Source organism: Podarcis raffonei, chromosome 1 (genome assembly GCF_027172205.1).
Source record: "Podarcis raffonei isolate rPodRaf1 chromosome 1, rPodRaf1.pri, whole genome shotgun sequence".
In the NCBI taxonomy this organism is placed as follows: domain Eukaryota; kingdom Metazoa; phylum Chordata; class Lepidosauria; order Squamata; family Lacertidae; genus Podarcis; species Podarcis raffonei.
In genome coordinates this window covers 136,365,559-136,382,522 of record NC_070602.1, presented here as the reverse complement: position 1 = coordinate 136,382,522, position 16,964 = coordinate 136,365,559, and the positions used below count along the sequence as shown (strand labels likewise).

The 16,964-nt window shown below is 41.2% G+C and overlaps 1 protein-coding gene across 2 annotated transcripts in view; it reads left to right on the top strand.

Annotated features, from left to right (window-relative positions):
* SPAG16 (sperm associated antigen 16) overlaps window positions 1-16,964 on the top strand; it is a 395,434-nt gene that overhangs the window by 288,492 nt on the left and 89,978 nt on the right. For both annotated transcript variants that reach the window (XM_053364500.1, XM_053364511.1), the window contains exon 15: window positions 5,978-6,104. In XM_053364500.1, the coding sequence (XP_053220475.1) occupies window positions 5,978-6,104 (127 nt within the window). The remainder of the gene's footprint in view (window positions 1-5,977; window positions 6,105-16,964) is intronic.

Sequence of the window (16,964 nt, the reverse complement as noted above, 5' to 3'; positions counted from 1 at the left end):
ACCCGCAAGAGAAATCTGGGGTGAACTTCAAATAATTACAGGATTTGGTAGCAAATCTAGAATCTTTGTGGAGTTTTCAGCTAGTCAATTTATAAAATGAGCAAAGTAGCAGATATTTGAAGAAAACAGATATTACATATTGGGTTTCAAAGGATTACTAGAAGCATCCCACCCATTACCTTATATTACTATCACTCATGAGAAGGGTTCAACTTGCCCTTCAGCACATTGAAAGAAAGCATGTATGGGCTGTATCAGTTAGTCCTGCCTTTTGCTAACATGCCCAGTAACTGCACGCCTGGCTGCCTGAATATTCAAGGTTTCTATGTTCAAGTAGATGTACTTGTGCAGATCTCCATGCAAAGTGGGACTCTGACTGGACAAAGATCTCCTACCCTTGTGTGGAAAAGGTCTACTCACATACACAGAGCCCCTGTACATGCCAGCCAAATGCACAGGTGGCAGAAGGGCATTCAGTTCCATCACATACGTTGCTTCAGCACATGTGGCATCATCTGAAACTTCCTATGGAGGAGATGGATTAGCGCCATGGAGTGGGAAATAAGCCCAAAAGGCATGTGTGAATTCACACCTACTGATGTTGGTCAGGAGCACACTTGAAGGTGCTTTTACGCTTGGGGTGCTTATGGAGTACCATCTGAGATGTCATCACCCATGAGTCCTTTATGAATGCCACTATCAGGGCTTTGGTGTAAAGATAGCATCCAATTCACAACCATCTTAAGAAAGCTTTGGCAATTATCATTCCTCTCCTCATCTGACTGCACAACTGTTTGCAATTGAGAGGCACTGCTTTGATAGATAAAAAGAAAAATAAATTGATTAGACTAAGCTCCTTGGGAAAAAAAGTGTAGCAAAGAAAACTGCTGCATAAAGTGCAGTGTCAACTCTGTATAGCAATAACTCTGCAGGGTGTGCAGTGATCTTGAGCTCTGTATGTAAATTTATGCAAAGAACTTTTGCAAGCCTAGCATGTCCTCTTCTTTTCAAACACCACAAGAAATGTCTTAGTCCTTGATTTGGTAAAAGGCAGAAATATTTCCTCTGTTTCACACAGCAAGGAGGGATCATGTGGAGTGATTTTAAACAAACAAGAAGAGAATAATCTACCATTGTTTGACAATTTCAAGTGCTAGAAACATTTCAAGGGAAGGGTAAGATCCTTATTTTCATTCATGTTTTCAGTAAGAATATATATATATATAATGTGGGGTTCTCTGAATAAAAACCGGACCTGCAAACTTGATAAGATAATTTGCTGGATGAGATCAAACCCTGACCAGGAGTTTGTGGTGCATGTTTCATATTTGAGGTGAACATATCAAAGTCACGAGACTCTGTTTCTGAACCCAGGCATACAAGTTTTGATAAAATCACTAATAATTATGGGCAGTATTTTATTAACAAGAATCTCCACTTGCACAACAGGACTTCCCTGCCCTCTCCTCCCCAAACTGTTCCAGAGGCTTGGGGAAAACCTCTAGAACAGACTTTGGGGGCACACAGGGTGGAGAGGGTAAAAACATTGCATTTCACAAACAGAAATCCATGCATTTCAGCACTTCAACTTAGCTCATTTGTTGCTTGTTCTGCAAGATTATTCAGTCACTGCCTGAGTCCAGAGGTCTTGTAGGGATACACATGCTGTTGTTGCCTGCCTCCTTCCAGCTTCCCATGTGATCAGGGCAAATGTCTGCAGTGGTAACCCTACTCTCCTTATGTCTATTCAGCACTTGATTTAAAGCCATGAACCCTGTACTGAACATGTGAGAAGGCAGAAGAATATATCCAACTATACAGTATGCTAAAGCCCCAACCCTGCAGCCTCCTTGTACTGGTAGTGCCCCCTCATGCAAATAATAATGGAATAGGGCTTGCACATTTGTCCAGGTCCTGGAGGGATGAGCTGCTGGTCCTTTATGGTCAGCTTCCTCAGTTCTTCATGCCACTGCCAAGAGACACCCAAAGCCCTCATTTATCTTGTCTGAAGCTAATAAGATTCACCTAGTAGCATGAGTGAGCAGTAATTGCTCTGCACCTCAATTTATGAGGGGAGGGGGGCTCAGCAAGGGCGCCATGCATTTTATAAACAGCCACACTATTATGTCCTCATTACAGAGATGCCTATCAATCAGGGTGGTTGTTTCCTTGCACACATGAAAGGGAAAACTTGTGACTGCTGTCAAGGCTGTGTTTTTGAAAGGAAGCAGCAGCTTCTGTTTCATTCCTTTGTGGACTGCAGGATCTGCAGCTGAAGCAACCAGGGAAACAAGAAGAGCATAAATGTGAGGTGATCAGTTTTTCCACTAGCAAAGGCTGTGGTTAAGCCACACTGAAGTGTCAGTCATGCCCTGTAAGCTCCTACTCTTTGTGAGGACAGGACAGGTTATGAGATAACTTTCAGAAGTAATCATGCCAACAAGAGAGCAATGCTTGCAAAATTTCTCCCCATCCAAGTTTCTCCTTGAATTTTGGGCTTCTGAATAACTTGCTATTGATTGATTGCTCAGCAGTGCTGCTTTAAAGTCCACCTCTCTTCTGTTTCTGATTTCCAGACTTCATTGTGCCTGCTGCAGGTGGGCATCTTTTCACAGTTTTTATTTGATGACCTTTCCCCCCAGAGTGTGTACTAGCACACATGTATGTCAAAGCAAAAAATGATTCCTGCTATGATTGTGTGACTGCCCTGACATAGCTTTGAACAGGGTTTCAATCAGTGTGTGCATGTGCTTGTGTACATGAGTAACATGCAATGAGAAAAAAGATATTAACTTCAAACTGTGGCAAACTACACACCCACCTATTAAAAATTAATTTTAGAAATTATCCAAATTAAATTTTGCTCAGAGGAACGGAAAGCAGGTAACCAGGCACAAACTTTGAACGTGATTTCTAGTTACCCAAAGCAGTTGTTAAATAGAAGTGTCTGCGGAGGATAGACTGTCTACCGGGGATATGGTTCAACTATGCGCCATAACTTTATTAACTTTACAAGTCTGAATTGAAACAGAACTTATTTGTGACTGACTCCAGACTACAGTGTGGAACATCTTTGCTACTAAGATAAGGGCAAGATATGAAATATCTGAAAATCACATTGGACAGGCAAACCCATTAGCTTGCACATTGGTCTAGATTCCCCAATCTGACAGAAATTAGATTATCATGATAGTGGTGTAAAGGCCTGCCCCACTCCCTTTGACTCCACTTCAGTTTTGTATACCAGGTGGATTTCTAATTTGGCTGGACTCTTTTCCCAGAGGGTTGGATTCTGGCTGGCAGGTTCCATGAGCCTCCTCCATAGGCTTTCAGCTCCTATTTAGCCTTCCTTTTCCTGTGGTATTGTGTAATGAGTGATGGGCAGAGCAGGTGGATCCTGACCCAGAGCTGAAAAGCAGTGGAGGAAACAAGGGAAGGAAGCCTCAGCCCAAAAAGTGCTTCATGAACTCTTTACCTGATTGCTGGAAAAATAATATTCATGTGTATCCATCTACTTGTGAGTCTTGCCAAATCTGATTTCTGCTCTTCATGTGGCTCATTTCAGCCTGGTCTGGTAACACAAGGCCCAGACCTCCTTCATACCCTCCAACATTTCTCTGATGAAAATAGGGATGTCCCATTTCATAACAATAATTTTACTATTTATACCCCACACATCTTACTGGGTTGCCCCAGCCACTCTGGGCAGCTTCCAACATATATAAAAAACATAATAAAATATTAAACTTTTAAAAAAACTTCCCTATACAGGATTACCTTCAGATGGCTGGGGGGAAGATAACTCCAACCCCTCCAGCATTTCTCCAATGAAAATAGGGACATCCTAAGGGAAAGTGGGGCATTCTGGGATCAAATCAGAAACTGGGACAGCATTTCTAAATCAGGGACATCTCTGGAAAATAGGGACACTTGGAGGGTCTGTTGTTTCAGCTGCAAAGTGCCTGGAGAAGATTAGCACGAGGCCTTGTTTAGGTGTTGCTGCTGGGGCCAACATTTTGCTCTCGACGAGATGTATTATTTATGCTGTGCCCTGCATTATGTTCTTGTACTTTTGTTGCTATATATTTGTTAATATGACATACTTTGGCCGATTTAAATTTTGTTTATATGCCTTGCAATTGTGAATGAATGATGTTTTCTGATGTTGTGAGCCACTATGAGCATGACTTACTATGGAAAAACAGCATACACATAAACTGATGTCTATGTGCTGTACAGATTAGGTTTGGTACACATGCTGAAGGAAGCAATATTTCTTTTCTTTATCCCCCCCCCCCCCCCGATGTGACAGTGGTAGGTTACAGCATTCACCCTTCCTTCTGCAGTACTATTTATTTCAGTTTTCTAACAGTTCTTTAGTTCCACTGGTGCACCTGGCTGTAATCTTAAATATACTAACTAGGGAGTACATTCCATTGAACGTAAGAAACATATATAGGGTTGTGCTGCATATGGGTCAGCTACTGAACTATTTGTTAGTGGTTATATGCCTAAATTATCTCAGTCTACTTGGTGCATTTCATGAAATAAGTAGTTACTTCCATGAGTTCATGCCAGATGAACCAGTTCCTGTCTATGATTGGACAGACCAGTTATATTACCAGTGACAAACCTGACCAAAGGTCAAGCTTGCCATTATTTTAATTATTCCTTAAAAGAAAATGATAATGAAAGGATAATTTTACTAAGAAGAGATTTGCAACATTTGCCTCACCGATTCAGAGATTCATCTGTTATTTGCTCTTTGACCATATAAAATAGCAGAATTGATATTTCTATTATGCAGAGCGTGTAACCCAGAAGAAGGATAATTCTGGAGAACATTACTCTTAGGTTACTGGGGTCTGAGCAGGAGCTTTTTGCCTTGTATTTAATTTCGTTCTTCCACAACATACAAGAAAATCACACAGCTCACTGCTTCAGTGCTCCATTATGCTGTTGTGTAAAACTAATTTTACTATGTGGCATACAGCATCAATAGAAGACAACAGAGAGAAGGGCAGTGAGCCTTACTAAATAATAGTACTTATGGAGATGAAAATGTAGAAGGCTTCAGCAAGGTTGCTAGATTCTGATTTCAACATTTTGTGGAAGGAAGAAAACCATACTGTTGCCAGAGGCAGAAGGCCATTTCTTATCAGTACCTGAAGATGCCAATCCAGTAAATTACCAAGTTTCTTGTCTAGAACAAAATGTAGCATTAAAAGTTCTTCCTTTTTAACAGTATTTATTTTGGAGCCTTTTATTCTAGCTCACTGAAAAGTTTTCACCTTGTTTCATGTCCAAGTTCATTTGTTTTAAAGAAGCTGTAGAATAGATTTATGAGGGGACAAGGCAAATGGCAAATCATGAAAGCAGCAGTAGGACTAAGGGGACACAAAGCTACCATTGTTGCAAGCCAAAATAATTTCCCAGCCAAGGCTAAAACCTGCTTGGGAGCAAGGGTCTACTTGGGAGTATGAAGATGGGATAGAACAGAGAATGGGTGTAGTTTGAAGGACCTCCTATAAGATTGAGAGAACCCACCCTCTCACTTTCTGCTTTGGCCTTGGGCAACCAGCTATGGTAGTCATGAAAGAGAATCTTAAGAATCAAACCGAAATGTTTGTGGAAAAGGCACATTGTACACTGCAATCCTGCATATCTTAATATCAATGTAACATAATATAGATGTATTCTTGTTGGTTTATGTCAAATGCCTCCAAATCGATCTCCAGTTAACATTTTTGTGCAGATAACTTTTTCCCCCCATTTCAACTCCAAATACAGATTTTTGGTTTTTCTCTGAAATATATTTTTTCTATTACATATGGGATATGCCTTTCCTAAAGCCGTTCCTTAAGGTAAAGGAGAGGGTCATGAAAAAATGTTAGTTACTAATATGGCTTCCTTTGTATTACAATTAATGTTGTATTACAATGGCTTCCAGAATTAACGTTTTCCTCATCTTTCCCAGGGTGATACCATTGTTTCCTGTGACTCTTATGGAGTGTTGAAACTGTGGGACATTCGGAGAGGCGTACCAATGGTCTCAATTGACGCAGGCCCACATCCTGGCAACCAAGTGGCCTTTGACCCATCTGGTAAGATGCTCCTAGAAACTGGAGGCTTTGACTGTTTTTCTTTTCCTGATTTATTTTTCTTTCAAAATAATTTGATGCTAAAAAAGAATTAACTTAGTTCCACTAGTTTCTGTTTCTTTCACATATTACCCATGTACCTCAGCCGAGTTCATACATTTCAGTTTTTTTCAGAGATCACACCATCATTTAAATGCATGAAACTTTAATCTCAAATTAGCCTTCATTGAACACTCACCTTTCATGTCAGCCATTGCCTAATAATGGCTCGGATTGTTCATGCATCAAAATGAGGTGGTGCAGTACACTATACCACTTAGGCTACAGGTTGGAGATACTACTTATGAAGACCACCATAAAATGTTTTTAAAATTGTGTTTATTTAAGAAAAAGTATTAAAAATTCCTGTAAATAGACAATATCAGGAGGAAAGGTTTTAGACCAGCCTTCTCCCTATATTTCCCTTTCTATTTATAGGGAGCTTTCAGTGTAGACAAACATTTTAAAAAGTCCTGTACCTATAGTCTAAAGTGGTGCAGTCCATTTCACCACCCCAGTCTGTGGCATGCATAGAACAGACCTGAGAGGTGAGCAAAAAAAGTAATATGTATGAAAGATACTTGCTATTATTTAAATTAGTGGTGTTAAAAGTTGTTTGAACCTAAACAGAAAACAAAAAGCTTTTATTCACGGGGTTTTTTATATACTTTCCCTTTTTTCTGCCATTAAAATACTTATACAAGTATTCATAAGCCACGACTGATAAGTACTATTACTCTTACAGCTGACTTTGTAGCATAATAGATGGTCTGCAACTCACAAGGAAATGAAATATATGTAGAGCACAACCACTTTTGCATCCTCAGCTATTTATAACAATATGTCACCTGCATTGTGAATGACTTTCCTTTTATTTTAAAAAGTAGCCAAGGTACAAATAGAATAAATGTATTTTATGTGGGACATTAATCTTCATTCCAAAAGCTAAGTAATTGCTCAGCATAAAACACAGGCACACACCCCATACAGGAATGCACATATGCTTTACTTTGTGTTTTCTTCAAATACATAGTGGATTTGGAGTAATAAAATAGGGACCATTGCTGCTTTTTGCGATTTCTAAGACTCCCCACCCCCACGTAAATGTATGCTTAAACTCAGGGTGCAGAAATTCATCGCATAGGAATGTATGTGCACTGACCTGTCTTTTGGAATATCAGTCGTTTTTATCAAACCCTCTTTGTGTGTCTCTCAGACTTCCTCTGATCTTGTCCAAGCAGGAATCTGCAAGTTCAGCTAGAAATATTTTAGGGCAAAATTCATGTGCAAGAAAGGCTGGTGCATATAAAAATGCTTGGGGTACTGGCACCTTTGGCAAGAGTTCTCATTTCTAGCCTGTATTCATCCTACCATTCTTGAAAACAGGTGATGGATGGTGTTAGAGTTGACAGCACAAGCTATCTTGATACGCCTTTAAAAAAATGTTCTCAGAACCCTTTTGCACATGTGAACCACATTTGTCAAAGTAGAGATAAGTGTGCTTTCCAAAACTCTCCTTGGATTAGTCTAGAAATTACTCAGGTTTGGGGGTAATACTTCCAAGCCAGACCAAAGAGATGGGAACAATATAATCTACTTATGTGGGACAGTGAAAGACACTGTACATAGAATCATAGAATCATAGAATCATAGAGTTGGAAGAGACCACAAGGGCCATCGAGTCCAACCCCCTGCCAAGCAGGAAACACCATCAGAGCACTCCTGACATATGGTTGTCAAGCCTCTGCTTAAAGACCTCCAAAGAAGGAGACTCCACCACACTCCTTGGCAGCAAATTCCACTGTCGAACAGCTCTTACTGTCAGGAAGTTCTTCCTAATGTTTAGGTGGAATCTTCTTTCTTGTAGTTTGGATCCATTGCTCCGTGTCCGCTTCTCGGGAGCAGCAGAAAACAACCTTTCTCCCTCCTCTATGTGACATCCTTTTATATATTTGAACATGGCTATCATATCACCCCTTAACCTCCTCTTCTCCAGGCTAAACATGCCCAGCTCCCTCAGCCGTTCCTCATAAAATGCAAAATATGAGGAGTGAGGTATCAATAGGCAGTGAGTTCCAAAGTGTAGGTGCTGCTACACTAAATGATTGAATTTCTACAAATGCTGAATGGATATCACGCAGCACCAGCTGTAGTGCCAATTCTGCCAATCAAAGCGGTTGAGTGGGCACATGTGCGGTAAGGCAGCCTGAATTTCACTAATGTACCTCTTTATTCCAATCCTATTCAATGTAATGACATTCTGTGACACTGAACAGGGTCAGAACAAAGAAGCATGGGGTCAAAAATCAAGGAGGGAATAGAAGCCAATCGCCTGTGTTTTTTCACAAGGGGGTGGGCTTTCCTTGCCCAGCCCTCTATATTCCAGGCCAACTCATTGTAGGGACATTATATTAAATGGGATCAAATTAAGAAGCTGGTATGAATTTCCACAGCCAAGAACCCTGTGCACTGGCAGCTCTGGCAACTTGCTGGATATTTGGCTGCCAAAGTCCTCATTATTCCTGGCTGATGATACTTTGCTGTCCTAGCTGTGCAGAGTACTTTGTCTTGGCCATGTGTTTCTTCCTCAGCTTGGATTTTAATTTCAGCAAATATTTCTGGGGTGTGCAATGGTTTGAGGTACATTTTTTTTAATCCAAGTGCCAGTCTTTGAACCTTGCTAAGAATGAAAACTAAAACCTCACCCTAGCTAGTATATATCTCCTATCCACATCTACCAACTGCTCACTTCTGAAAGACTATTTTGAGCCAAGTGGGGAACTTTCCAGTAGAAAAAAAAATCTTGTCAGATCTAGATAATTTAAATAGGTAGAACAATCCTATAATTTGGATAAAATCCAGAACTGTCACTACAGTAAAAAGCCAAAGAAGGAATGGCAAGCTTGAGTCAATGACCAAGAATGAAGTTCAGTTTAAAACAATGCAGTCATAACTCCCAAGCAATAGGGAGAAATATTACAGCAGGTTTGTTAATATTCTCTGAACATAATCTTCGTTTTCAAATTAGGTTCTGGGAAAACATATCTGCCTGCTACACACTTCTTACCACTTGTCCTTGTCTATGTTATGTATCACTGCTACACATCTACATGCATTAGGACAGGCATAGGCAAACTCAGCCCTCCAGATGTAGTGGGACTACAACTCCCATCATCCCTGACCACTGGCCCTGTTAGCTAGGGATGATGGGAGTTGTAGTCCCAAGACATCTGGAGGGCCGAGTTTGCCTATGCCTGCATCAGGGTCTTTTGAGAGTCACAGTGCATCTTAGAAACAACAAGGCTCTCTTAGGGGGGCCATGAGGCAATAAGTGAGAGCTTAGAGTAATTGAATTGGTCATTTATTACAAAACACAGACAACCTATAGGCTGGACCAGCAGTTACTGGGTTAAATTGATAAAGAAGGCAAGGACATGGACAAGGCTGGGTAGGTACAACAATGGTGCCAAACTGAAAATCACACTTTATTTGAAGCAGCACATAGAAAGAGAGAACATCCCGCTAGTTCAGAATTCAGCGGCCAGGTTGCTCGTGGCAGGACGGTTTGAGCATATTACACTGATCCTGGTCAGACAGCACTGGCTGTCAATTAGTTTCTGGGCCCAGTTTATAGTGCTGGTTTTGACGTATAAAGTCTTAAACAGCTCAGGACGACAATACCCCAAGGACTGCCTCTCCCCATATAAACCAGCCTGGACTCTGAGATCATCTTCTGAGGCCCTTCTTTGTATGCCTTCTCCAAAAGAGGTCCACAGGGTGGCAACATGAGAGTGGGCTTTTTTTGTAGTGGCCCCCTGTTTACGGAATGCTCTCCCCAGGAAGGCTCAACTGGTACCTTCATTATACACCTTTAAGCACCAGGCAAATGTTCCTCTTGAACCAGGGCTTGGGCTGGTTGGCATCTGATGCCCTTTTAAAATGTGGAAGGGAGGATCATTAGGTTGTATTTGTTTGTGTTTTTATTATGTATTTTGTGGTTTTTTATTGTGATTCTATGTTGTAACTGTCCTGAGATCTACGGGTATAGGGCAGCATACCAATTTAATCAACAACAACAACAACAACAACATCCCGCCATACACACACTTGAATTAAAGAGTGAAATGAAGCTAGAGTGCAAAATATCTGTTCCAAGGTGAAAGGGCTTTTCCTCAGGGGTCTGCAGTCCTTCTGGGTGTTGTCCTATGTTCCAGAGCACAGGGAGTAGATGAGTGGTTCCTTATAGATTCTATGAGGACTACACTTGATCTTAGCCAAAAGGCCGAGAAGCGATAGATTCCATGAGGACTAGTTACCTCTTGTTTTTAGGTATTCAGTTTGTTATCCGCAAACATCCAGGGAAGAAACTGTGTCAGGAGGCTGACAGCAGGCCAAGCCCTTGTAGAGAGAGTCAGAGCGTGTCTCAATTATGCCTGGGGCAGGTGCTGGCAGGTGGGGGGGGGCAGGATGCACCAACCCAGTCTGAAATCTGCCCACCCCTAAAGTCTGCCATGATGTGGTAGAGGGGGCTGAACTGGGATGGGGTGGGGGGAGAAATGGAAATCACTGATTCCTCCCCAAGTTCAAGTGGGAAGTATCTTCTCCTTTTGCAAGTGGATCTTTGGATTCAAAGTAGTGAATAACTTTAGGCAATTGCTTTGAGCTTTTCGGTACTTTGAAGAGATAAGTCCCATTGATATTCTCTTTATCTTTGTGAGAAAAGGAACACTTCCCTCCCCTGAGTGCAGCAAGATGGACAGTTATTTAATGGAGCCAGCTTTTGTGACACAATTCAGTGGAATTAAATGTTTTCATCTCACAAGACTGCATGAGTCCATCATAAAACGAAGGTTTAGAAGCGGCTGGGTACCTCTTAGGGCAATATATGGCACATTATGTTGGTTGCAGGCCCTTAGTTGACTGTGGCAATATTTGATTGCTGCTAAACAGTATCCTTTGAGGAGATGAAACAGCTGCAGCTGCACTGGATTTATGCCAAAATCAACTCAATGGGAAAATAGTTTGCCCTGGATATGTAAGTGTTGGAAATATCCTCACAGTTTCTGACTTCTCCATATGAAACTAAAGAAATCTGAAAGGTTTGATCATTGCTTGGGGGGGTGGGGTCTGGTCACAACTAATTTTGAGTCCACAAATCACATACTAAATTATCTTATTTTCTAAATAAGCTTTAAAATCACACTTAATCTAAAAAGAGGCATTTTAAAACTGAAGGTATGGGAAATTACAAAAACACATTCTCATTTCCATTTCTCCTCTAGTGAATATTTTAGCTCCATACATTCTCGAATTTATATTCATCCTAGCTCACAGAGGGCTGTGATTAGTAAATTCCCACTTTGGATGTATTTCCAATTATTTGATGAAAATTCCTTCCTTTCATGCTGAAAGCTACATGGTTTCATCTCAAAGTCTGGCTTAGATTCAAGAGCTTCATCTTGTGATTAGCTTACTCCTGCAGACAATCAGACACTATAGATCCTTGAAGGTCATCTTATCCTTTCTTCCGTGAAAGCTTTTTTTAAAAAAAGATCAACAGCTTAGACAGCTTCTGTGCACTGAGTAGATTTTATTCCATTATATTAAAAAAAGAAATCAATTGCCTTCTGCAGTATAATACAATAAAAGAAGGGATTTACAATATATTGTATTGTGAAATTAATCTGATAATATTCATCCGATGATAATAATACTAATAATAACACTTCAGCAGACGACATCTCTTGAATTCACCTCATAAGACAAGCGGTTATATATTAAAAAGGAAATAATGCTAATTGCCAAATGCTTAGGATGATGAAGATCAAACAATATATCCCCTGGAGTGAGATACAAGGCAACAGCTTTAACTTAGCAGCTATCAGTTCAGATTTCCATCTGCACTCCCTTTGGACACATGAGGCTACTGTACTAGACTTACTTTAGGTGCAGAACTTTGAGTGCAGAATTTCCACCACTGGTGCCTAGGGCTCAGGGGAGTTGTAGTCCAACAACACTTGACAAAAAGATCACGAATATGTCAAACTGATTTAGATTAATAGGGAAACCTTAACAACATCAGATGAGCCCTCCTAAATTAGAGCAAGATCCATCTAGTCATACTTCCTGTTTCCAAAGCCAAGCATGGCCAGTCAGGAAGCCAGCATGTGGAACATGAAGGCAACAGCAGCCTGCAGTTGTTTGCTTACCAGCACCTTGTATTCAGAGGTTTTCTATCTCTGAACAGAGAGCACCTGTTTACCTATAATGCCTAATAGCCATGCGTAGATGTCCCAAACACCCCTAGCCCCCTCAATGAGGACCCCAATTGGAAGTTTAATTCTTTATTGGCAAAACACTCAATTGCATCAGTTCCTAAGGTGTAAGAATCACATGCACCACTCCTGATAAATAGCTAGCTATGCAGCTCCTTCTTCAGATTTGTTCTCTGACTCAGTTGTGCCACAACTCCGGACATGGTGCATGCAAGCAACTGGCGAGTTTTGCACAGCATCCCAGCTGCTGCTGCTGCTGCTTTAAGCCCCTCCTTGTCCTTGGACACAGTGGGGGAGGGGACGGAGGAGATTCTAAAGGCCCAACTCTCTGGAAGCATTTCTTCCACCTCTGTGCCTTCCTGCTACAGTACCTTCCCCCACCGCCTCTCCTTCCATCTCTCACCACCCAGACTCTTTCCCCTGCCTCACAGGGGGCACACAACCCCACAAATCACTGGCCCCTACCCCTGGATCACCCTCCTGCCTCCTCTGCCCCCTTCAGACTCTATCCTGACTCTATTACTTGGTTTAATCCCCTTTTAAAGTCATCTGAGGCAGTGCGCATCACTATATTTTGTGGCAGCCAATTATTTTGGTTAACTACGCATTTTTAAAGGAGGACTGCCTTTCTTTTCTGTCCTGAATCTGTTGCCTTGTATCTCATGTCAGGAGGGGTTGGGGGAGCATGTAGCAATGCCTTAAGAGAACAAAAAACAATCCTCCTCTTGAGGGCATCACCCTGAACCTCATCTTAATATTCCAGATTTCACACATCATCTCCTTACTAGGTTAGTTTATTAATTTATACTGAATGGTTAAAAAATAGCATAAAATATATAGAAAAGACTGTTTCTAATCATTGAGGATTGAATAGGTTGTCTGGGCTTACATTCCACAGGGGAAGAAGATTCTCCCTTGAGTTCATCAGATTTTATTTTTTAACAAGTTAAGAGGAATTGTTGAAGGGCAACATGGTTGTGTTTATATACTATGCTATTTCTAATGCAATATTTTTCCCTCCCTGTGGAAAATTTTCTTTTAATAATGTTAATTTGTTATTGTAATTTTATTCCTTGAGAAATCCCTTTTGCACTAAGACTTTGAAGTTAACTTTTCTCTTTTGTCTTAATATTTTTGAAAGCTCTCTTGGCATGGAAACAACGAGATGAATTTGAATGTAATTGTGTGAGGTGTATCACAATTAGAAAAAGAGGTGAATTATCATGAATTACTGCTGTTGTGAACTATATAACTGTGAAGAGACATAATCCTTTGATTCCATGAGTGACAGACTTTTCTGCTTCTATGAACTTTAAAAGAATGTAAAAGATATATATGGGCTCCTTTGGAATGAAGGGTGGGATATCAATTTAATAAGTAATAAAAATCTAAAAATATATATTTAAACCTGCATTCCAATTTTAAAGGCTTTTTCATGGAAGATTCCCCAATAAAATTAGTGCCGGAGTAAATAAATTATAGCTGATATCTCATTTATGCTTATACAAAATATGAAGAACACTTAAGATTGATTCACATGTGTGTGTGGTAGTGTCTCTTCTGATAGGGTGATAAGTACCGTATTTTTTACTCCATAAGACACACTTTTTTCCTAATAAAAAGTAAGGGGGAAAGCCAGAGCAAGCTGCGCAGCTATCACTGAAGCCAGCACAGCAAGAAGGAGAGCTGTGCAGCGTCTCTTGTTCTGCTGGTTTCCCAGTGGGCGGAGGGAAGGAAGGGAGCCCTTATGGAGCCCCTTCCGTTCCTCCTCCTGCTTTGCTTGGAAGCCGGCAGAACAAGAGGCGCTGCGCAGCTCTCCCTCTTGCTGTGCTGGCTTCAGTGATAGCTGCGCAGCTTGCTCTGGCTTTTCTGGGAGGTGGGAGAAGGGACGGAGGGCAGCCCGTCAGTCCCTTCTCCCACCTCCCGGGAAAGCCAGCAAGAGCCGCTCTACCTTTAAAGAGTGAGCGTGTGAGTGAGCGTGTCTGCGGCTCTTGCTGGCTTTTCTTGTTTTCCTCTAAAAACTAGGTGTGTCTTATGGTCGGGTGCATCTTATAGAGCGAAAAATACAGTATGTAGATTAGTCGACTCATGTTGAAGCCAGGCAGGAGGTGTTGGGGAAATGTCTGTTGTCTGCCATGAGGAAGAGGCATGCTCAAACCATTGCTATGGCAACAGGGATGCAAGTCCAGCTCACTACAGGAAGTGACTTGATGGGAAGTGTGTGGAATAGTCAAGCCATGGATTCCTCTGTCTCACTAAACTGGAATTTCTTAAGGAACTTTGAGAGAGGAACTAGTGGCATGTACAACATTGTGGCATTGTTTAAGGGCAGAAAGCTGTGCAGTTGAGAATAACTTTCCTGGGGCTGCTTAACTCCCAGAATAATCCGCAGATTGGATTTCTCACTTCTCTGAATTGTTGGAATGCAGTTATTGGCATATAATATATGTATGTTGTTGGCATCCGTCTGTTTCAAGAGACAGTGGAGTGCACTTCTGTGGAGTGAAGTCACATTGTTGTGTTAACAGCACCAAAGTGACCTCCCCAGAGCACAAGCCTGGGCAGTGTGTATGGAGGTCCTGGGCTGCCCAGTTGAGTGTGTAGTGTTCCCTCCTCTGCTTGCTCTACTCAGATCTCTGATGTTGTTTAAAATATCTATTTTCCTCTCATTGTCACCCTCGGCTTGCTGTACTCAAACTTCTGCCATTGTTTGAAATCACCATTTTCCTCTGTGTCTGAGATTAAAAAAAACTATTTGTAATACAACCCTCATGAAAAACGAAGGCTGCAGTACCCTGGTCCCCAGAAGAGTGTCCCAAGGGCCACAGGATGGTTCAGAAGTCCCTCCCAAAGGGCAGAACCAGAGTTCCACCCTCAGAGACAGAGATCTGACCCCCAAAGCCCCTCCCCACTGCCATGGAAACCTCCACAGCCCTTCCATTACTGAGTTAGAGTTCTTCCCATTACTCCAACACATAACCCCCCAAAAGGAGGAAGGCGATATACTCCAGCTCTGGATTTAAAAGTGTTGCTGTCTAATTCCAAAGTATAGTGCACAAGCCCTGTGGTTCAGAAACTTGCTTTATTGAAAGGGAGATAATAGTGTCATAGAATCATAAAGTTGGAACGGACTCCAAGTCCAAGGGTTATCCAGTCCAACCCCCTGCAATGAAGGAATCTCAGCAAAAGCATCCATGACAGGTGGCCATCCAACCTCTGCTTAAAAATCTCCAGTGAAGGAGAGTCCACCACCTTTCGAAGGAGTCTATTCCACTGTTGAACAGCTCTTACAAGCCAGAAAGTTCTTCCTGATGTTTAGTTGGAATCTCCTTTGTACAGATGTGATTCACAAGTCTTTTTGACTGCTACTCCCAATTAGTTCACACTGAGACAGAACAGGGAGTGGTAACCAGTGGTCCTACAGATGTTGTTGGAGTCCAGCTCACATAGTCTTAACCAGCATGATCAATGGTCATGTTGGTCCAGTGGTCTGACAACATCTGGAGGGCCACAGGTTACCCTTTCCTGGAGCAAAGCAGGAAGTCAAATAGGCTGGTGAACAGAACCAGGGCATAGAATCTGGATGGAGAAGAAGATCCCATGGAAGAAATATGGGATCAGGTGCACTCACCTGAGGATTGCAGAGCAGGGTTCATGAGGGAACTAAAATTTAGAAGCTAGTGAGCTGTCAGAAAACTGGGGAAGAAATTGTATGTTGTATTGGTTTTAAAGCCATTGTTTTCCTTTTGTAAGAATGAAATCAAATTGTATTAAAATAGTTCATCTTTTCACAAAAACTCTTGGCTTTCCGTCTCATCCTCATCTCTTACTCACTTTTTCTGATCCCCTTCAGAACTTCCGCACTCATAAGGCTCTATATGATTATTTATTTCATTTAGATGATTTATTTACCACCCTTTGTAGAAGCCACAGGGCAATTTGCAAAGCAAACAGATAAAATGCATAAAATCATGCAATACTTTAAAAACACATAGCAGCAAATCACTATATTGGCCATAATTATTCTGAGAAGCTGTTTCATAATTTCACAACTCTAATAATTGTGTTTCTACCATAAGTCTTTGAATGATCAGTGTTCCTTCATCCTGAATTTAGTTCCCTTTCACCCACCACCTATCCCCTCTTAAAATAACATTTTCTGATGCAAACCAATCTCTTTTAAAGAGTCAGTAGATAAAGCCTTTTGAAAATGTTTTTTTTAAAAATCAGTGTGAAGAATGAAATTCTTTAGAATCAATAATGAGGGCCTCAAGTTCAGATGGTGGAGGTTTGTTTTCATTTGCTGCTTTGCATCTACTCAGGGAATGATACCCATTAGTCTTCATCACATTTCTTTCAGAAAACAAACACACAAAAAGTCTGCCAAGAGTTCACTTTTTTAGGTGAAGCCCCATTCTTTCCTTTGTAGTAATATTCTTTCAATATACTGAAAAACATGGAAAGTGTTCTGTTAATTTGTGAATATTATGTTGTCTGGGAAAGCTCACCATACTACTACTATTGAGGTTATGTTTACATCCAAGTCAGG